At 49.5% G+C, this 21,979-nt stretch overlaps 1 protein-coding gene across 7 annotated transcripts in view; it reads left to right on the forward strand.

The window, feature by feature from the left end:
• Window positions 1-21,979, forward strand: part of PPCDC (phosphopantothenoylcysteine decarboxylase) — a 53,530-nt gene that overhangs the window by 2,375 nt on the left and 29,176 nt on the right. For 5 of the 7 annotated variants that reach the window (XM_014959691.1, XM_014959692.1, XM_014959695.1 and 2 more), the window contains exons 3-6: window positions 6,418-6,513; window positions 9,410-9,538; window positions 12,021-12,189; window positions 15,889-17,528. In XM_014959691.1, the coding sequence (XP_014815177.1) occupies window positions 6,418-6,513; window positions 9,410-9,538; window positions 12,021-12,189; window positions 15,889-16,160 (666 nt within the window). In that variant the 3' untranslated portion in view covers window positions 16,161-17,528. Of the gene's footprint in view, window positions 1-6,417; window positions 6,514-9,409; window positions 9,539-12,020; window positions 12,190-15,888; window positions 17,529-18,513; window positions 19,761-21,979 lie in introns of those variants that run through there. The other 2 variants (XM_014959696.1, XM_014959697.1) reach the window with 2 other exon arrangements.

Genomic DNA, 21,979 nt, shown 5'->3' on the forward strand with positions numbered 1-21,979 from the left:
TAAACTTGGTACTATCCTGCTTTTTTCATTTTGAGGAGAGATTTGACGGCTTCCGTTGAAATGAAAAGTTCCTTCTGGCTTTGAGCTCTTTAGTTTAAAAATGTGTCGTGGGGGTGGTTCTTCTGTTTTTAAAAAATCGATTCATGCTTTTTCCTATCATCACATGCTTCTTTATACATAAGGGTTCGATTTAAAACTGAATTTTTAAGGGCAGTAACTGTTCCTGGATATTTCCATAGGCAGACATTTAGGTTCTGGTATATGAAAGCAGCATTGTTCAGCTCAGTTTGCTTCTTTTTCTGGAAAATGATTGAAAAGGTCCTTGTCTTGGTTTGTGTGCCCTCTTTTTTGATTTTTTTTCCCTGGAATATGTCCTTGTTTGAGTCAAATTGAGCCAGACCTGGCTACGGATGCAGGTGGATGCTTTGTGGAACTTGGAATCTCCAATTGGGACGGTGGAGTTTGCAAAAATGGGCACTGCTGTCTGAGCAACAAAGGGGAAACAGGTCTGGTGAAAACAGAAAGAGAAAATAGAAGCCACTTTATGTGTCTGTGAGTATTTATTTTTACTCCAGTTTGTTGTCTGGAGTAACAGGGGTGTCCAGCAGAGGCCACTAGTGACTAGAATCAGGGAGGGAAAACGTGCTGATTTGTGCTGTAGGAGGAAGTTAGAGGAAAACTTAGCAAACCTTTAGCAAATGTTTTGGAGTAGGCGAAATGAAAGAGTGGCAGGAGCAAGAGGGTGGATTTACATACCCAGATATATTTGCCAGATTGCTTAACGAATATCCTTTGGGGTGATTTAGGAGACTTTGCCTGTAGGTAGGTGAACACAGAGTCAGAGGAGGTGCAGTCCCAGTGGAACTCTGAAGCACCTGGCTGATGTTGCTGGCCGAGCTGGGATGGAGACCAGGGCATCTTCTAATCCCCCATCTCCCAGCCTGGCTTCCTGGGTGTCTCTTTTTCTTTGCTCCTGCTGCTTGGAACATCGTTCTTTGCAGGTGAGAGGAAGAACTCAAATAACCCACCCTAGGAATCTAGGTCAAACGCATTCCTTCTCTCTCAGTGTTTGATTCATAATTAAAAACTGCAGATGGCTGAACTGGAGTTCTCTGTGAAGGCCCACAGGTCCTGTGACATCCGCTGATGGCTTTGCATCCACTGGTTTTAGGCTTTTGTTGCACAAAAAGCAAAAGTGAAGTATCCTGTCCAGTTCTGGGCTCCCCAGTTGCAGAAGGCCAGGGAACTGCTTGAGAGGGGACAGCAGAGGCTACAAAGATGATGAGGGGCCTGGAGCATCTCTCTGATGAGGAAAGGCTGAGGGACTTGGGGCTTTTTAGTCTGGAGAAGAGAAGGCTGAGGGGGGATCTGATCAAGGCCCATAAATCCTTAAAGGGTGGGTGTCAGGAGGATGGGGCCAGGCTTTTTTCAGTGGTGCCCAGGGACAGGACGAGAGGAAATGGGCACAAACTTGAACATAAGAAGTTCCATCTCAACATGAGGAGGACCTTCTTTCCTGTGAGGGTGGCAGAGCCCTGGCAGAGGCTGCCCAGGGAGGTGGTGGAGTCTTCTTCTCTGGAGACATTCAAACCCCACTTGGAACCTGCTCTGGGTGGCCCTGCTTTGGCAGGGGGTTGGACTAGATGATCTCCAGAGGTCCCTTCCAACCCCATAGCATTCTGCTATTCTGTGAGCTTCCGGTACTTAAGTTGTTAATGAAAATTATTTATTTACTCATGTCTGATGTGATTTCAAGACCTGATCTAAAGCCTGCCGGGTCGGTGTAACTTTTCTCATTTCATTGGAAACAATGGGACAGAACTTTAAAAAGCCCTGGGTGGAAGCAGGGCAGGAGCAGAGGAAGTCTTTGATACGAAAGGAGATGTGGTCAGAGGTTTGAAACCGGGGCGGTTAGTTTAAATTGCTGTTTTGGTGTGAATGACGCTGGGTTGAACAACTTGGCGGTGTGTTTTGGCGCTCATTAAAACATCTCCTTGAGGGTGATAATGGATGTGACTCCATCTTACTGCCTTTTGTTTAACCTCTTTGAAGATCTAGGAAATTTAGATGGCATCAGCTTACGCCTTTCAGGTTATTACCCTTGCACCTGGTGTTGTGGGGAGACGGCGTACGGTGTCTCGTCAGGACACTGTGGGTAGGCTACAAAAAAAAAAATACCAATCCCTGGTATTTTTGGAGTGGCCTGGCAGGAAGGTGATGACCAAAAATCACGTTGGCAGAACGTTGCTTAGTCATAAAGATAAGAAACAGCAAAGTTTTCTGTGGGTGAAATGGATTCCTCTGGAAGCTACAGGATGGACTTCTAGGTTGAAATCACGTCACGTCGTCTCGTTGCTCTCCAGCCAGGTAACCTCTACGCCAGGTGCCGTTTGACAAAGGAGCTACTCATTCTTTTCTGCAGCAGATGTTATCAGAACTCGGTCTGCACGTAACGATTTTGCTGTCAAAACTTGGGAAAGTATAAAAAAAAGGTAATCACACCCCACCCCCTCCACCTTCCACTCCTTACCCCAAGCTGTGACAGGAGAATCCTCTAACGCACACCAGCGTGAGTGCAGGAGGAGAGCAGTTTTGCAGAAAAGTTTATTCTGGAGAATTGGCTGAAGTGGGCCAAATGAAAGAACTTGAATTAGTCTAAACACTCTCCGGTAAAGGAGTTTGATTGTGGCTAGACTGACTTTACTGTTTAAGCAGAGAGATAACCACAAGCAAACAGAGGGTGTGCCAGGTAAATAGAAAGGAAAAAAAAAAAAAAAGCTATGTAGGCTAAAGTGATCTTGAGAACACTGATCTCTTTCCAACGTAGCTGGAGGGACATGAAGGACTTGCTCAGAACAAGGAATCCAGCAACCCACCCCAGCAGAAAACCTTAATTAGGGAGAATATTTAACTGAGGGAGTTCTAATTAATAGGGTTTCTTGGGAGAGTGGTGGAGTCACCACCGCTCAGAGTCCTTGAACATGTCCTTTTGGCTTGCAGTGGGTTGGATGCAGTACTCCATAGCCAGTTATTCTCTGTTCTCAGGCTCATGCTTTGAAGAAATAAGTATTTATTTAAGGCCAGAGATGGTTCTGAAACTGTCTTAACAAAAAGGAAAAAAGCAGAGTGTCTTTTGGGGAGTTTTATGTATCCTTTCATCTTAGAAGCGTATTTCTGGTCTGGATTAGAAAACCTTGAATAATTTTGCAACTGAAGCAGCAAGCGACAAAATATATTGGGGTAGATCAAGTTGTGTCACCTGAAAAAAATCTTTATACTGTTTTGGCTACCCGTAAAACAAGAATATCACTAACAAACGTTACAGCTGAGAACTTTTAGTGTAGACCTGGCCTGCTGGTACCATTTCAGAGAGCGGACATCCTCCTTTAAACTGCACATCGCTCTTTAAAATCACCAAATAAATAGCACCTTGCAGGCCGTGAGAGGTTTAACACCTCCCCAAAGCCCTTGGTGTGGCAGAGAGCAGCCTTAGCACCTTCGCAGGTGTTGCTGCTTGGCTCCAAAAAGCTTCCTGTGAGGTGAGGTTAATCTGGAAACAATACGGTTGATCGCTCTCGGTATGATCTTCACACTCGAAAGCACTAGAAACGCAGCTGGGATTCCAAGCCAAGGTCTCTTGAAAAAGAGCAGGCATTTAGAATTTGAGGCAAAAACCCAAATCAAGTTGTGCCAGGGTAGGTTCAGGCTGGATATTAGGAAAAATTTTTTCCCTGAAAGGGTTATCAGGCATTGGAATGGGCTGCCCAGGGAGGTGGTTGAGGCCCCATCCCTGGAGGTGTTCAAAAGAGGGGTTGATGTAGTGCTGGGAGGTCTGGTTTAGTGATGATGCTCCTTGTTTGTTGTGTGGGTGTCTATTTTTGTCAGTGAGGTTGACGGTTGGACAAGATGATCTTTAAGGTCCCTTCCAACCTAGAAGATTCTGTGATTCTGTGATATATCACCGAACACTGGTGGTACGTGCGGCTCTATTTTCCATCGCTCTTTCTTCAGGAAATGGGGAAAAAAATCACCAAAGACAAATTAGATGGGATAGGCTGGGATTTTTCCACTGCTCCCAGCTCTTGTTCTAGTCGTGTAGGGTGCAGATAACCACCACTCTCCTCCCTTCCCAGTCGAACAGATAGTGTTGGGGAGATAGGTTTCACGTGTTTTGTCACTTTGACCGCTGCTGCTGAAGATACCTCCTTGGAGGTTTTTGGCTGTCTCGAGAGTGCAGACCGAGGGCTTCCTCAGCTTTGTACCTCAGGCCGCAGTTTTTTAGCGGGAAGGAGTTGCTGGTGAGGCTGGTTTCTCCCCAATCTCTCCGTTGGGTGAACAGAATCACGCAGTGGGTTGCGCTGCAAACTCCTTGGCTGGGGTTGAAAACGGCCAATAGCAAGGAAAAGAGGACAGGCTGAGAGTTGGGGGGTTCAGCCTGGAGAAGAGAAGGCTCCGGGGAGACCTTATAGCGGCCTTTCAATACCTGAAGGGAGCCTATAGAAGAGCTGGGGAGGGACTCTTTGCCAGGAAGGGTAATGATAGGACAAGGGGAAACGGTTTTAAATTGGAAGAAAAAAGATTCAGATTAGATCTCAGGAAGAAATTTTTTACTCTGAGGGTGGTGAGACACTGGAACAGGTTGCCCAGGGAAGTTGTGGCTGCCCCATCCCTGGAGGGGTTCAAGGCCAGGCTGGATGTGGCCTTGAGCAACCTGGTCTGGTGGGAGGTGCCCCTGCCCAGGGCAGGGGGTTGGAACTGGATGATCTTTGAGGTCCCTTCCAACCCAAACCATTCTGTGATTCTGTGATTCTATGAAAAGGGTTGTTTTTCACCGTAATTGGTGGTCTGAGGTGCATCTTCCGCATGAAGTCTTTCCAGAACATTCCCTCCCTATGTTGTCCCATCTCTTGGCTGCTTTTAAGGTGACATCCTTGGGAGGAGTTTGTGGCTGGTCCTGGTGTGTGCCGAGCGGCTCCACGTGTGCCAGGCAGCTCTTTGCAACGTTTGTCAGAGCTACAGCTTTGAGCAGGTCATGCGACACGTAGAAACCAGGGGAAAAAAACCTTTTTCCACTTTTTCAAGATTTCTGTAGGAGGAAATGAAAGGATTTCGTGCCGTAGGGCGTCTCAGCGCCCCGTAATGAACATCCAAGGGACACGGTCAGATTTCCCTGGTATATACCATATAACTGAAGATTCTGCTGGCTTTCAACAAGGCAGGCAGGTTTATCTAAGATTTTGCAGAGAACCTTTGTGTATTTTCACCCGATCTCTTTTTCCTTTGTGGAGGCCACTGGTCGACTCTTTTTGGCTGCACAGAAACCCTGTGCTAGGAACGTTACCTACACAGAGGTTTTCTTCTTTCCAGCATCTACCTGGATAGGAAGGATAGCTGGAAGACACAACTCTAATTTACTTCTGGTATTTTTACCCCTGGCTGGAGCAAGTTTTAAAAACATAGTTTAAAAAGTTATATCCAGTGGTCTGCAGCTACCTCACCATCGAGAGAGAGAGATGCAGGGGCAGAAAGAGACAGTGAGGTGCACAACGTGGTCCATTCGACCACAAAATGGCTTCAAGCTGCAACAGGGTAGGTTTAGACTGGACATTAGGAAACAATTCTTCACAGAAAGAGTGGTCAGCCACTGGAAGAAGCTGCCCAGGGAGGGGGTTGAGTCACCATCCCTGTTTAAGAGTCGTTTAGACGTGGTGCTGGGGGATATGGTGTAGGGGAGAACTTTGTAGAGTAGGGTTGATGGTTGGACTCGATGATCCCAAGGGTCTCTTCCAACCTGAAGGATTCTGTGATTCTTTGAAATCGTTCTCTGTCTTCCCAAACCACTCTTTCTTGTGCAGCAGAGGTGGCCTGAGCCCCAGCTCATCCCTCAGCGGGACTTTTGATGGCTCAAGAGTTGAGCTTCCTCTTGGCTCCGAGTGTGGGAAGAGTGATCCTGCACGTGCCGTGTGGACATGCCACCCCTCGGCAGTCCTCTGGGCTGTGGTTAAGGGAATCCACCGAGGCAGGATCCTCTCCTGCTCCCTTTGGCAGGCGGATTGTGAGATTAAAGGGCATCTTTTGCAGAGCTTTGGTTTGCTGCTTCTTCCAGGCTCTTTGAAGTTCTGCGGAGAACTGCATCTCGTCCTGCCCTGCTCTGTCTTCTCTGCTGTCCCCACTGGGAACTGGCCATGGGAACGTGTTTGGCAGGCTGTGACTAATCACCTGCCCGTTTTAAGGTGGCATGAAAGGAGGCTTTGACTCCTGTCAACACTTGCAGTGGCCTGGCCTTTCAACTGCAATTAGGGGAAGGTCCTCTAAGAAACCGACATGGCTTTCCAGAACTTTGAGCCTTCCTCCTCTGCCCAGCTTTACAGGATTGTCCTCAAGTCTAACCATTTTCTGCCTTTCTTTTCCAATTAGCTCGAAGTCAAGGTGGTCACTACAGAGAGAGCAAAGCATTTCTACAATGCCCAGGAGATTCCTGTCACCCTCTACAGCGACGAAGATGAATGGCAGGTGAGTTGTTCTTCCTTTGGAGACTGAAAAAGCTTCTGTCCTGGCCCCACCAGCCACACATCTTGTAATTCAAGTCGCTCTCTCACACACTCATGCCTTCTGCTTCCAGAAAGCCCAGTGGGTCATGCTTCAGGAAAAAGCATCCAGGAATCTCCCAGCCTCCCTGAGAGATTCACTTAGTTGTTCGAGTGGTGAACAGCAAGGAAAAGTGTTCCTCTAACTTTCTTTGCAAGAGACCACATTAATTTTTTTGTTTGTTTTTTTTTTTAATCCCGGGCCAAGGCTCCCTTCTTTGTTATAGCAATGTACGCTTTGGATATACGGCTTTCAAAGAATGTGGTTCCAACTGTACTGTAAATAAAAGATGAAAAGCAAGGCTGTCCCAACTGTATCAGAGGATTTTGTACCTCCCTGGCAGACTGCAGCAGGCAGTGAGTGGTAGAAGTGGTCTCTCACCGCCCCGGGCTCAGCCGCTATCTATCTGCAGCTCTGAGAGGAGTCTCAGGAAATGTCAAGAAAGCCACTGCAGAATCGCGGTGAGGGTGTTTGGTGCTTGTCATGAGTCATCCTTGTCACGAAGGCGACGGCACACGACGTGCTCTGAGTCTCCAAACATCGCTGACATTCACAAAATTACCCACGCTGCTTGAAGACTCAGTCTGGTGTCTGACTGGGTGGCCTGTGCTGGTGGGGCCACCCTGCTGCAGAGGTACAGAGGATGGCCAGTATCTGGAGCTGTCGTGCACCGGTGTGGTAGGGGCTGGAACTTAGAGAGGTTCTCCTGGTGGAAGCAGTGTTTATCTCGGAGGTGTCCCCCTCTGTGCTCATGCCCATACATCGAGGAGTCATTCCAGTAGGGGATAACTCGGTTGTCAGGGCTGTGAACATCTCTAGACCCTGTCAAATGGCTTTTTCTCTTGACTACAGTCTTGCTGAGAGTCTCTGGGTGAGAAGAAATTTATTATATAAACATCAACATTTGATTTTCTACACATTTTCTCTGTACTTTGCAGTACGGATCTGAGTCTGAGGCCATCTTCTCTTTACCAGTTCTCCTGCCAACGGGCTCACGCTGAGCATTGCCTTTCTGTGGAGACAGGTGTGCTAATGGCAATTAACCGTTAGCCCAGCCAGCTTTCTAGCTGGTCTAGGAGACTGGTGGAGATGTCCCGAGTCCCAGGGTGCTTCAGCTCCAGGCAGTTATTTCTGAGGAGCCCTCGGTGGGGTGATAGAAGAGGAGTGGGCCAGGTTTTGAGGTCTGCTGGCGCACCGGAAAGCCACCTTAGAACATGCCCTTCTGACAGAAGGGTGGAAAATAAGCCCTCTCAGAATCTGTTTGTGGGATATTTTACTCTGAAAATAAACCTACAGTTTAGAGTGCTTCTAGGAAGAGTAGAAGCGAGTGGAGGAGTTGGGAAAGGTGTCAGGAAGAACCAGCTTTCCGGATGCTGCCTTTTTTTTTTTGTTGTGGTTTCCAGTGACTCAGAGAAGGAACAGTTTGTGGCCCTGATACACCTCTTACTGGCCTGTGGTTGTGTGTGTCCTCTGGGGATTGAGCACCTGATGCTGTTCGCTGCTTCTCTACGCTTTCCCAGTTAACTGCGCTCTGAAGAAAAGACTGGGACACTCTTGAGCAACTCAGAGCTTTACTGAAAATTAAAAAAAAATTCATTTAGAGCCAAGAAAAGGAGGGAGGTGCCCAGTTGGCTAAACCTCGTCTGTCATAGAGAAAACCAACAGGACTGATCCCTACTGTCATTACGAGGGTTTATTTCACTGCTGTGGGTATGATTAGGTGCTTAATTAAAAAGTGACTTGTGCAGTTAGGGGTCTATACCTCATTAAAAGGCAGTGGGCAGCTTCACTTCAAAGAAATGGGAAGCTTATAAATGATGTGGAGTCCTCAGCTCAGCAAGGACATGGAGCTGTAGGAGTGTGGCCGGAGGATGCCCCAGAGATGCTGGGAGTGCTGGAGCCCCTCTGCTGGGAGGACAGGCTGAGAGAGTTGGGTGGGTCAGGCTGGAGAAGAAAAGGCTCCAGGGAGACCTTGCAGCCCGTTCCAGTCCCGCAACTGGCTCCAAAAGACAAAGGGGGGGACTCTGGATCAGGGAGGGGAGCCATAGGATGAGGGGGAACGATTTTTAACTGAAAGAGAAGGTTTAGCCTAGATGTAAGGAAGGTTTTTTTACACTGAGGGTGGTGAGAGCCTGGCAGGTCTTTTTATGCTGATGGTGGTGAGACATGGGCCCAGGTTGCCCAGAGAGGTTGTGGATGCTCCATCCCTGGAAACATTCAAGGCTGGATCAGATAGGGCTTTGAGCAACCTGGTCTGGTGGGAGGTGTCCCTGCCCAGGGCAAGGGGGTTGGAACTCGATGGTCTTTAAGGTCCCTTCCAACCCAACCAATTCTATGATTCTATGACATGGGTTCCTCAGGAAATGTGACCTTTGGTTTGGTCCTATCTGGCTTCAGTTCCTGAAAGGATGGAGCTCTCTTCTCCGCTGCACATTGAGGGACCACTTATGAACAATTCTGAAGCTGAGGGATGATGTGGATGGAGAAAGCTCTTCCCTGCAGGTTTAAATCCGTGGCTGTTGGATGTAGGAATTATCTTTGTGGGGAGAGGATGCCCATTTGTAGAACACCAAGCACATTGGTGCTGTCTTTGAACTTCCCAACCGTTGCTGCAACACGGCCTTCACTGGAGGAGGGAGGGAGTCAACAAAGTGAGCGCTGGCTGCCGTCCCTGCAGGTTCCCCACGCACTCAGATCTTGCTCAGCATGAGAGTAATCCTTTCCCCTTACGTTTACGTGGTGGGATTGATAAGATAAAGTGCCAATTATTCCTGGCATTCATTGGGAGGGTTTGCTAATGGGCGTCTTGTCTCATCCCCAGCTGTGGAAAGGTCGTTCGGACCCCGTCCTGCACATTGAGCTCCGACGTTGGGCTGACCTTATGTTGGTGGCACCTCTTGATGCAAACACCCTGGCCAAGCTGGCCAACGGCATCTGTGACAACCTGCTGGTGAGTAACAGGAGCTCTGCCCCCAAGAGCTCTCTCACCTCCCCGCCTTAAGACTGTCTGACCTTTCTTTCATGGAAACTCTTGTGCCTCTGCCGCATCGAGAACTGTGAGATTTGCATGTTCTGCTCCCACTTCGTGTGTTGTCTCTCTCTTCCTCCAGCACAGTTCCCTCTCAGTTGTTCTTTTCCTTCCCTGACCCACATCCCTTTCCATTCCTCCTCGGCTCTGTCAGTCTCTTCCATGATGTCCCAGTCCCTGCTTTGTGCCTTTACTGCTTTTTTTTTTCTGATGGGTGGTATCTCTCTCTTTGTACCTCCACCCTCTCTCCGTCATGCATGTAGACACATACACGTGCGCGCGTGCGCATACGTGCTGGCACTCACTTTTGAGTTCCTCTCTGCGTTTTTCAGATGCAATCTGGAAAGACACCTGTGAGATCAGATAAAATTGTTTACTTCCTGCTGCCTCACCTCCTCCCTCACCTAACTGCACAGCGCAGAAATTCAGACACTCTCGCGCTTACTTACCTTCCAGTTTCAGATATTTTGCTTGTTCAGGCTTGTTTTGCTGGTATTAAAGGTGCTCGGGCTTGGAGGCTGATCAGAAAGTGTGTTAAAAGAGCGTGTGCTTTTCTGTTGGGTGCAGGGGAACTTCAGCATGGCTGAATGACCTGCTGGCAACACATCTTTTGATGCAGCCCAGGATGCAATCAGCCCAGAAGGCCAATCCCATCCTGGGCTGCATCAAAAGAAGCGTTGCCAGCAGGTCCAGAGAGGGGATTCTGCCACTTTGCTCTGGTGAGACCTCACCTGGAGTATTGTGTGCAGGTCTGGAGCCCTCAATATAAGAAGGACATGGACCTGATGGAGAGGGTCCAGAGGAGGGCCACGAGGATGATCAGGGGGATGGAGCACCTCTGCTCCGAGGACAGGCTGAGGGAGCTGGGGTTGTTCAGCCTGGAGAAGAGGAGGCTCCGGGGAGACCTAATAGCAGCCTTCCAGTACCTGAAGGGAGCCTACAGGAAGGCTGGGGAGAGCCTGTTTAGAAAGGCCTGCAGTGACAGGACGAGGGGCAATGGCTTCAAGCTGGAGGGGAACAGATTTAGACTGGAGATGAGGAGAGGGTTCTTCACTGTGAGGGTGGTGGAGCACTGGAACAGGTTGCCCAGGGAGGTGGTTGAGGCCCCTTCCCTGGAGATATTCAAGGTGAGGCTCGATGAGGCCCTGGGCAACCTGGTCTAGTTGGGGGTGTCCCTGCTGACTGCAGGGGGGTCGGACTAGATGACCTTTGGAGGTCCCTTCTGGCCTGGGCAATTCTATGATTGTATGAATGCTTTGCATCCAGGCATTAGGAGTAAGTCATAAGCATCAACCACCCAAAAGAGCCTCCGGGGAGCTGCAGTGAGAGGGCCAAGCAATGCCTTGTCCTTCTAAGTCCCCGTGGTGCTACAGATGTGATGGTGGTAGCAGAGGGAAGAGCTCAGGAGGGATGTCGGGGACAAACAAAAGTCCTGCCAATCTTTTTGGAGAGGAAGAGGTAGCTCCAGGAAAGGAAAGCAAGCGCCGGAGGCGCTGGTTGGCAAGTTAGGACAGATTTCTAGCAGGCTTTCCTGTGCTGGGAAGGGTTCAAATCACAGGGCGTAGGAAAGGATGGGCAGGGTTCTTGTAAGCACTCTGTGATCTGAGCAGAGACCCTGCTCCAGGGCCTGTTGCTGCCTGGGAAGCTCCCTGTGCGTGACTGAGATGCTGCTAGGCCTAGGGAAAGTGATGGGCCTTGCATCACGAGCAACCAGCATTTATCTTTTGAAGGAGATGAGGCGATATGGGGTTATCTGGAAGCTCTGTATTACTGAGGAGTCAGATAGGATTGCCTGTAGATGGTTTGTCATCTGCCAGCATCTTCTGCAACAGCCAGATGTGTTCCTCTTATCCTCTGTCTCCTGGAAGGGGCAGCTCTTCCCCTGTGAGGAGTTACTGATCCAGTTGGCGTATCGTTGAAAAAAAAAAAAGTCTCGCTTGTCAACTTTTTTGTGTTTTTGAGTTCTACAGCTGGCTTATCTGAAGTGCTGCCTGGGGATTTCTCTGTAGCTGATATGATCTGTGGCCACCCCTCGGCTTCCCTAGGTCTCTCACATGGGCTGGCAGTCAGCACACACCATGTTCCAGCCTGGTTTGCTCCAGCAATCGGGCTGTTTCCTTGGCCCCAAGAGGGAGTAGGATGGGATCTCTCCTCTCTTTCATCCTTCATCTTTCATCCTTTCATCCTTCATCTTTCTTGCCTGTCAGAGATGAGCTTTGCTGGAATGCAGTACAAATTAGTAGTAGCCCTGCGGGTCTGGCTGTGGGTTAGTCCAGCTGCACAGACAGATTGAGACTGTGGGCCCCCCTAATGACCCCCAGACTGGGAAAACGCTTCTGTGCAGCAAAGGGAGGAGAAGGGATGAGGAAAGACCGAGCTCTGAACCTCTTGGCTTCTCTTGCAGACTTGTGTCATCCGGGCGTGGGATCTGAGCAAACCTCTGTTCTTCTGCCCAGCGATGAACACGGCCATGTGGGAGCATCCCATCACAGCTCGGCAGGTGGAGCAGCTGAAAGGCTTTGGCTACACGGAGATCCCCTGTGTGGTGAAGAAATTAGTGTGTGGAGATGAAGGTCAGTCCTTTTTGCACGTCTTCTGACTGGTTTCCTGCACGAGTGCTGGTCTTATCCCAAAGGGATGTGCATTCTTTTGCCGTGTGGCCTTCACAGAATCACAGAATCTTCTAGGTTGGAAGGGACCTTCAAGATCATCTTGTCCAACCGTCAACCTAACTGACAAAAATAGACACCCACACAACAAACAAGGAGCATCACCATCACTAAACCAGACCTCCCAGCACTACATCAACCCGTCTTTTGAACACCTCCAGGGATGGTGCCTCAACCACCTCCCTGGGCAGCCCATTCCAATGGCTGAGAACCCTTTCAGTGAAAAAATTTTTCCTAATATCCAGCCTGAGAGATCTCTTGAACTATGGGGAGAAGGTGCTCGCTGCCAGGGTTTATCCAAGCAAACTGGAGCTCTGCCCTGTGCTAGCTGAGCTCTATTATTCTTGTTCATTAATTTTTAAGTAGCTGTAAGAGGCTCTCCAAGTCTCTTTCAAATGAGCCGTTAGATAGGCCTGATTTTCTACAGAAACACTCATTCAAGAAGAAAGTAGATCAAAGAGAAGGAAGGCTTTGCGGTGAGCGCTATCAGCCTGGGATTTGGGTGTCCTGACCTTGCCCTCTGCTGTGACCGTGGGCTGTGTTTCGTCGTGCCCCAGTTCCTCATCTCTAACGTTGGGATAATATCTTATCCCCGAGAGCAGAGAGTGAGAATAAACGCTTTTGTAGCCGTGGCTGAGGGTGTAGGTGGACGTGCCTTTGCCTTTTGTTGTTGTCTGGGTTACTTTTCAGCTTCCCAATCCAGTTTTGATTTGGGGGTTTGACATCAGACTTGTCTGTGAAGTGAAGGAAGTGAGTAGGGAACAAAAGACTTAACTTCCAGTGCTAAGAAATACTACTAAAACGGTCTCACTTCTATTTTAGGAGCTGCTTTAAATGGAGGTATTTTGCCTTCTGGGAAGTTTTTAGAAGGGTTTTCATGCAAGCAATTTGGATAAACGGATTCCCTTTATTATCAACGTTTTCTTGGACTAATTGTCTGTAAAATGTCACCCCCTTCCAGCCATAACAGCACAGTAGTACACTCACACTTGGGTTTAACAACCTCTAGCAGGATTTTAACCACTCTGTGGGGTTGTCCAATAAGCAGTCAAAGAGAGGATGTTAAAACGTTCTTTGTGGTTAAATTCTAGAGCTGGCTACATTTCTAAATTCTTAGGTAGAGGCAATGCTTCTAGATAGTGTTTTTTTGGAGCTGAAGACACCCGAAATATTTACAGTTAGGTAAGTGTAGTCAAGTAACTCAGACATCAGTTGAAATATCCTGGACAATTATGCTTCCTCTGGGATTTTAGACCTGATTACATCAAATTTCTTACGTACTTGTAATAACGTTAAGGGAAAACGCCCAAAAGAGCTCATTCTGTGCAGACATTTTGGCAGGAGTGGAAAGGCCATCTGGCATAGCTTCTTTGTCCTTTCTTTTTCCCCCTTCATCTTTTTTCGTGCGTATATAGGATCTCTGTCCCTGTAGTGAGCAGCCAAGTGGGTCGTGCGCTTATCCTTGCAGGTTCCTGCTCCTGAGCCAGAGCTTTGTTCTTGTCCTCCCAGTTCCACAGGTGGGGGATTTGGAGTGCCAAAGGGCCACGTGAGTTGAACTCACTCATGCAAATGGAGTGGGATGGTGGATTTCCATGGATTTCCCCCTGTACTGGGCACTGGTGAGGCCTCACCTTGAGTGCTGTGTCCAGTTTTGGGCCCCCTACCATAAAAAAGACATCGAGGTGCTGGAGCGGGTCCAGAGAAGGGCGACAAAGATGGTGAGGGGTCTGGAGAATAAGTCTTATGAGGAGAGGCTGAGGGAGCTGGGGTTATTCAGCCTGGAGAAGAGGAGGCTGAGGGGAGACCTTATTGCTCTCTCCAACTCCCTGAAAGGAGGGTGTAGCTGGGGGGGGTCGGTCTCTTCTCCCAAGTCACAGGCGACAGGATGAGGGGAAATGGCCTCAAGTTACGCCAGGGGAGGTTCAGGCTGGATATTAGGAAAAATTTTTTCACTGAAAGGGTTCTCAGCCATTGGAATGGGCTGCCCAGGGAGGTGGTGGAGGCCCCATCCCTGGAGGTGTTCAAAAGACGGGTTGATGTAGTGCTGGGAGATATGGTTTAGTGATGGTGATGCTTCTTGTTTGTTGTGTGGGTGTCTATTTTTGTCAGTTAGGTTGACGGTTGGACAAGATGATCTTGAAGGTCCCTTCCAACCTAGAAGATCCTGTGATTCTGTGATTTCCACCCTCTGCTGCTCTGCCCTGCCCCGTTCCTGGGGCTTGGTGCCCTCACGACGGGGCTGCATGAACCACACGAGAAGAAGCAGCTGAATTGCTGTGGTTTGTAGCTCGGAACAGCCAAGCAGACCAGCATTAATTGGGAGTTAGCTCATTATACCAGCAGTCGTTTGGGAGCTGCTTCATATTCAGTTCAGCTCCCTCTACTGTGGGAGCAAAACACAGGAGAGAGGCATGGTTTGGGCAGCTGGGGCAGCACTGGACACATCCCACTCGGCTCCATTCATGTTTGTGAGTCAATTCACAACAAGATTTTCCTGTTGGCAAACGCCAGGATTTCCCTGGCCGCGTGGAGGAAAATTATGGCCAAGGCAGTTGTCATGGTTTAACCCCAGCCAGCAAGTAAGTGGCACGCAGCTGATCCCTCACTCCCCCACAGTGGGACGGGGGGAAAGAATCAGAAGGGTAAACGTGAGAAAACTCGTTGAGATGAAGACAGTTTAATAATTGAAATGAGTTACAATAACTACTAAAAAATTGTAATGAAAAGGTAAAGAACAAAGAGAGAGACATAGAACCCAAGAAAGGCAAGTGATGGAAATCACAGAATGCCAGGGGTTGGAAGGGACAAAAGAATGAAGGGAGAGAAATAGAACCCAAGAAAGGCAAGTGATGCAAATCACAGAGTGCTATGGGGTTGGAAGGAACCTCTGGAGATCATCTAGACCAACCCCCAGCCAAAGCAGGTCCACCCAGAGCAGGTTGCACAGGTGTCCAGGTTTGGAATGTCTCCAGAGAAGGAGACTCCACCACTTCTCTGGGCAGCCTCTTCCAGGGCTCTGCCACCCTCACAGCAAAGAAGTTCCTCCTCATGTTGAGATGGAACTTCTTATGTTCAAGTTTGTGCCCATTTCCTCTTGTCCTGTCCCTGGGCACCACTGAAAAAAGCCTGGCCCCATCCTCCTGACACCCAGCCTTTAAGTATTTATAGGTGTTGATCAGATCCCCCTCAGCCTTCTCTTCTCCAGACTAAAAAGCACCAAGTCCCTCAGCCTTTCCTCATCAGAGAGATGCTCCAGGCCCCTCATCATCTCTGTAGCCCTCTGCTGTCCCCTCTCCAGCAGTTCCCTGTCCTTCTGGACCTGGGGAGCCCAGAACTGGTCCCAGTGCTCCAGATGGGGCCTCCCCAGGGCAGAGCAGAGGGGCAGGATGAACCTCCCTCCACCTGCTGGTCACACTCTTCTTGATGCCCTCCAGGATGCCATTGGCCTTGGCCACCAGGGCACATTGCTGGCTCATGGGCATCCTGCTGCCCACCAGGACTCCCAGGTCTGTTTCCTCAGAGCGCAGCAATAATGGACTCTGAAGACCCAAACACTCTCCACCACTGACCTTTTCCTCTTTTCCCCTCGTTGTTTTTTTTCAGGCCTTTCACCCCAAAGCCTCTTCTTCCACCGTAATTTTTCGGTTTTGTGGGTTTCATCCACAAAGGGGTTTGCCCGGCTTCCACCCAAGCAGCAGGTAGCAAAAGCTCACACATCTGGTGCAGAAGAAAAGAAGAGTCAGTTTGCACCAGTTTTGTCTGTTGACGTTGTGGTTTGTCTTGCCGTAGAAGAGGTTTATCTTCCTCCCCTCATGTGGCTGGGCTCACCTGAAATGGGCCAGATCCTGAGTTTCTGCGTTACAAGCTTCACCTGATTGATTTTTCTTCCCTAGTAAATGGAATTTTTGATGTAGAGCCTGGGGTAAAAGAGTTAAAATAAATTAAATAGGGTTGACAATTAACATGTTTCCTTGATTGGATAGTTAAAGGTAAGCTACCAGCTGTTGGCCTTGATGATATCCATACGCCACGATCTAAAGAGAGCTTTGAGAGGTGCTTGCAGCAATTTGCCTTTTGCAAAAACATTTCCAAACTGCTAATATCTTCATCAGCCTTGGCTGGATTTCTAGAGCATGGCACACTGGAAGATTTCTGCCTGGAGGCACGAGCTGTGCTGTGAGACAGTTGCCTTAGCAAGATTTTGCTCTGCTAAACCTAAAAATCCAGCTGTGAGTTGCCAAAGCTGTTGAGGAAGCAGGAGGCAGGTATTGGAATTGCTCTTGAAGGGTATAGCTCTGCCAAACTGTGAAGAGGAATTTCTCCTCTGGAGCAGGACCTGTTGGCTGCAGCTCCTCTCCTTAAGGTTAGGAGATCAGAAGGGCCCAAATCTGCCCATGACTTGTCCACAGGAGGCTTCAGACCTCCTGGGATTTACAGGGCTGGAAAAGGCAGAGTGGAGAATGGGTCTTAATTTGCAGGGAAACCCTATTTTCTTCACCTTCCAAAAGCATCATTCTTCATCTCAATCTCAGTAGATCCAGTTACACCTTCTGTCCTCAGCTTAGGTGGGTCCTCTGTCTTGGAAAACTGGGGGTCAGGGTGGCCTGTCCCCTTCCCCTCCATCTCTTGCCTGCCCTCAGGTCGTTACTGTCCTTTGGACTCTGCTGTTTCACTGTTCATCTCTGCGCTCGCTAACCCAGCTGTGGAAGCAGAGCAGAAAAAAGAGGAGAAAGAAGCCCTCCAGAACTAATTTCTGATGACAAATAAGGCACATATTTTAAATTATTTGAGCAAAAGATCATGAGAGACTCCATTTTTGAAATCTTCAAATGGAGACTGGTGGGAGAAGGATCTTTCCTCAGCCCCAAGCAAATTCCAGGAGGGAACGGGCTGAGTTCAGTACACGAGGTCGGACGAGATGATTTAATGATCTCTTGGCTTTAAAATTCTGAACCTCAGTTTAAAAAGTATTTCAGAGGGAAAGCGACAGCAGAGAGAGAGAGTGCAGATTAGATGCTCATCTGGCAACGTTCATTAGATGTTCATCTAATTGGACCAAAAGGAAAAGCTTTCACATTTTGTTCTGTCCGGTGCTGAGTCTTCTCCAAGAATCACTCCCAAGATTGGAGCTGGTGCCAATCCAGGACAGCTTTCTCTGAACTGGGTCTAACCTCAGAGTCACAGGAATGGTATGAATTTGAGATGTCTTTTTTATATAGGCAAGGGCCATTTCACAAAGATACTGAACACACACACACACAGTTTACAGAATCACAGAATCTTCTAGGTTGGAAGGGACCTTAAAGATCATCTTGTCCAACCATCAACCTGACTGACAAAAAATAGACACCCACACAACAAACAAGGAGCATCACCATCACTAAACCATACCTCCCAGCACTACATCAACCCGGCTTTTGAACACCTCCAGGGATGGGGCCTCAACCACCTCCCTGGGCAGCCCATTCCAATGGCTGAGAACCCTTTCAGGCAAAAAATTTTTCCTAAGATCCAGCCTGAACCTCCCCTGGTACAACTTGAGGCCATTTCCTCTTGTCCTGTCGCCTGTGACTTGAGAAAAGAGACCGACCCCCACCTCTCTACACCCTCCTTTCAGGGAGTTGTAGAGAGCAATAAGGTCTCCCCTCAGCCTCCTCTTCTCCAGGCTGAATAACCCCAGTTACGCTGGAGAAGGGAGGTGATATTGGCTATTTTGCTACCCACACGCTTTTTTGGGGCACTTTTGCACACTTGCCCCCAGGGCGGGATGAGCTAAGATAGTAACTCCCTGTGCGGTCAAGGGGTAGGTGCAGCCACCTCTGGAGATGATTCAGAACATGAGGTGCTTATTGAGGTCATATGAGTTGCCTTTTGAGGTTTTCTGCCTCTCTCCATTGACCGAGGAGCTCGTGTTCCTGCTTAGACTGCTGAGTTTCCAGCCAACCTAAGCCAGCGTGAATACTCTTCTTGATCTTCTCCCCTTGTGGCCTTCAACGGTGCCACAAAACCCCTGCAGAACCAGGTGGACCGAGCAGATCCTCTGGTCTCCCCAGTTGGGCAAGTCCTAAGGAAACACCTTGGTGAGCTTTGCTGGGCCGTGCCACCATTGTGCATCCAATTTTCCACGGCGTGTGGAGAAGCGAGGAGGTGGAAGAGGGGACACACGTGCCTCGTGCCATCTCTGGTGGGACCTGAATGTCCCCACGTGGCTTTGCTCTAACCCTGCAGGTCGAGGTGCCATGGCAGAAGTGTGGACCATCGTGGAGAGCGTGAAAAGGATCCTTGAAGAACGGGGCTTGCCCACGGGGAGCTGATGGCACGTATTTGGTTGCCTCCCTGAAGATAAAACCAACAGGAAGCTGAGTGGAGATGGCAGGCAGACCTACAGCGTGCTCTTCAACCGAAGGACTCAAACGGTTGTCTTCCAGCTGGTGCCAAACTGAAATGTGGTACTTCACTGCAGGCTTTCAGAAACCAAAGCCAACAAGGTACTTCTTTAGTGTGGGGAAAACTGTGGTATCTCACAGAGAGGGGGTAACGTTCCACAAGGCCACTCAGCCCCCATATTTCACATGCCCTCCTTTCTGAGGAGGCTACAGAAGGAATCTCCAGTGGGGGTCATGTCCAAGAGTTCCCCCAGAGGCTCTGCAAGTCCTGGTGACAGGGACAACGCCAGCCCCTTCTAGCTTGTTGGTGTGGGGACATCCCCGCTCTCCAAAGCCTCGTCCGTGGCCATGCTGGCTTCACCTTTCCATCAGGAATCACTGTCCAAGAAGCATTTCCCCTCCAGGAACTTAATAAAAAAGAGCTTGTAATTCTGCCCCTGAAGAATTGCCTCTTGTAGCTGCTCTGGGGGAGGATTTTTTCCGACCATCATCGCTAAATCGGTGCGTCTGCATGCTGTTTTTATCAGAAGTGGGGGAAAAAATGACTGTAAAAAGCTTAGCCTTTGCCCTTTTGTATCTGTTGACTGGCCGGGGGATGCAGACATCAACCGTGAACCAAAATGACACCTGCCCCATCTGGGGTGCTCCAGATGGAAATGAACAGGCTGGGCCCTCGTGGAAAGCCCCAGTGGGGTGTTTCCCAAGGGAGTGAAGTCAAACTTTGCCTATGACGGTCCTTTTCAGCTTGAAAATTAACCCTCTGGCATGAAAAAAATTGGGAAATCCTGTGACCCCCATGGGCCTGAGCAGCCAGGGCTCCCCCAGTCCAGCCTTTCCTTGAAAACGTGATCCCTCTCCAGAGGGGAATGGGAGCAAAGTGGGGCTGTGGAACACGTTGCTGTAGCAGAGCAATGCTGAGCCAGGGAGTTTATTTTTAACTAAGATCCACTCAAATTTAAGGCCTTCGGTACAGAATGTGCATCCCGCCTATGGGGGCAACCTTCAGACTGCTACGCACGAGGGAAGAGGTTATCGGGGTATGTTTGCTTTCCTTATCTCTTCCACACAAATAAAAACCTCTGAACTTTCCCATTTTTGGCTTTTCCACTGACGAGAGGCGCTGGGGATTTAGTGCTTCGGGGGATGGAGTCAGGAGGAGCCTCCTGAAGGGCTGTGGTCGTGCTGCGGTCGTGAACTTTGCATTTTTGCCATGGAGCCGTTGAGGTGTGACCTGCATCGTTTGCTCATGCTGCTGGCTGTCTATCAGGGCATCTTCCTTTTCATGAGTTGGTTTTTTTTCCTCCTACTTCCAGAGAAATACGTGTTCTGGCAGTTGGAACTGCAACTGGACCTTGGGGCTCTCCCTTTGGCTTCCCCCGTGGGTGTCTCCTGCGGTTGCCGTTGCTTATCCTTCCTCCTTAAGTCCCTGACTTGGCGACGCAGACAATCAGACGAGGTTCCTCATACCAGGTCAAAACACCGTGTCCTTGATAAGTGCTGGCCTGTTAACAAATCTTAAGCTGCTCCAGAAGCTTTGTCTGTCTTCTCCTGGCGCTGGAGAGCGGGTGAGAAAGTGTCCAGCATGCTCTCCGTCCAGGAGAACTCAGCAGAAAGGGGGGGGAATGTGGCCTTTCTAGATCCAGGATTTATGCTGGGTGGCTTGATGGCACACAGATCCGTAGCTGATCTGGGAAAGGCAGAAAGAAGCTGCTAAATTTGCCTCTCAGCCTTGTTGAGAGGCTTAAATTAAAGCTTGTGAAGAATTTCCAGAAAAATAATAAAAAAGAGAGAGTTAATTCTTTGTCCTGCAAATATTTAGGGCAGCAATAGAAACATCTGGCTGAGCAGAGCCTGGGACAATGAGGGGAGCGCTTCACAGTGGCTGAAAAACCCTAAAACCAAAAAAAACTCTGCCATAGAGGACACCCCTCCCAGTCTGTCTCATCCCTGCTACAGAAACGGGTACTAATTGTCCCGCTAAATGACCCTCTGCCTAATTGCAGTGATTTCTAATTGGAGGCAGGTTGTGATAGCGCTCGGGGTTGGGATAAGCCTTTGCCCAAACCACCTTTCCTTCAGGGCAAGCAGAAGGAACAGTTAAGTTTGCTGCCAACCTCACCGCCCCCAAACTGGGATGCTGCCTTGAGAGGAGGGGGATTCTGCCCCTCTGCTCCGCTCTGGGGTGACCCCCCCCCTCCACCAGTTCTGCCTCCAGCTCTGGGGCCGCCAACAGCAGAAGGACATGAGTGGTCGGGCAGAAGGACAAAGAGTGGTCGGGCATTGGAAGAGGCTGCCCATGGAGGTGGTTGAGTCACCATCCCTGGATGTGTTTAAGAGCCGTTTAGATGTGGTGTTGGGGGATATGGTGTAGGGGAGGACTTTGTAGAGTAGGGTTGATGGTTGGACTCCATGATCCCAAGGGTCTCTTCCAACCTGAATGATTCTATGATTCTGTGACATGGAGCTGTTGGAGCAGGTCCAGAGGAGGCCACGGAGATGCTGGGAGGGCTGGAGCCCCTCTGCTGGGAGGACAGGCTGAGAGAGTTGGGGGGGTTCAGCCTGGAGAAGAGAAGGCTCCGGGGAGACCTTGGAGCCCCTTCCAGTCCCTCAAGGGGCTCCAGGAGAGATGGGGAGGGACTCTGGATGAGGGAGGGGAGCCATAGGACGAGTGGGAACAGTTTTTAACTGAAAGAGACAAGATTTAGACTAGATGTAAGGAAGGTTTTTTTACGCTGACGGTGGTGAGACATGGGCCCAGGTTGCCCAGAGAGGTTGTGGATGCTCCATCCCTGGAAACATTCAAGGCCGGATCGGATGGGGCTTTGAGCAACCTGGTCTGGTTGAAGATGTCCCTGCCTATGGCAGGGGGGTTGGACTAGATGACCTTTTAAGGTCCCTTTCCCACCCAAACCATTCTCTGATTCTTTTTAAGCCCCGTGCTCATTTTTTGTTTCGCTTTCCTGTGAAACTCTCTGATGACCGAGGCAGCACCCCCCCTGAAACCTGCTGTGCTGCAATTTCATTCATGCTGCTTAAAACTGTTTCTCTCAGCACGGGCTTGGGAGAGATAAAGAGTTGGGACAAAAGCTCAGCTAAAGCAGCAGCACCCTCCTCTTCCTCTCCTGCACTGAGACCCAGCCTGGGCTGGGATGTGACCCTGAGCATCCATTATCTCCAGCTGCTTCCCCTCATCCCAACCTTGATGTGTGATCCCTTTGCTGCTTGGCTTCCTGGGGTGGAGGAGGAGGAGGAGGGAGATGCCCGTGGTGCCGTTTTGCATCCAGATGGTCTGGCTCTGAGCGTGGGGC

The sequence above is a fragment of the Calidris pugnax genome, unplaced genomic scaffold (assembly GCF_001431845.1).
Source record: "Calidris pugnax isolate Ruff unplaced genomic scaffold, ASM143184v1 scaffold480, whole genome shotgun sequence".
Classification (NCBI taxonomy): Eukaryota; Metazoa; Chordata; class Aves; order Charadriiformes; family Scolopacidae; genus Calidris; species Calidris pugnax.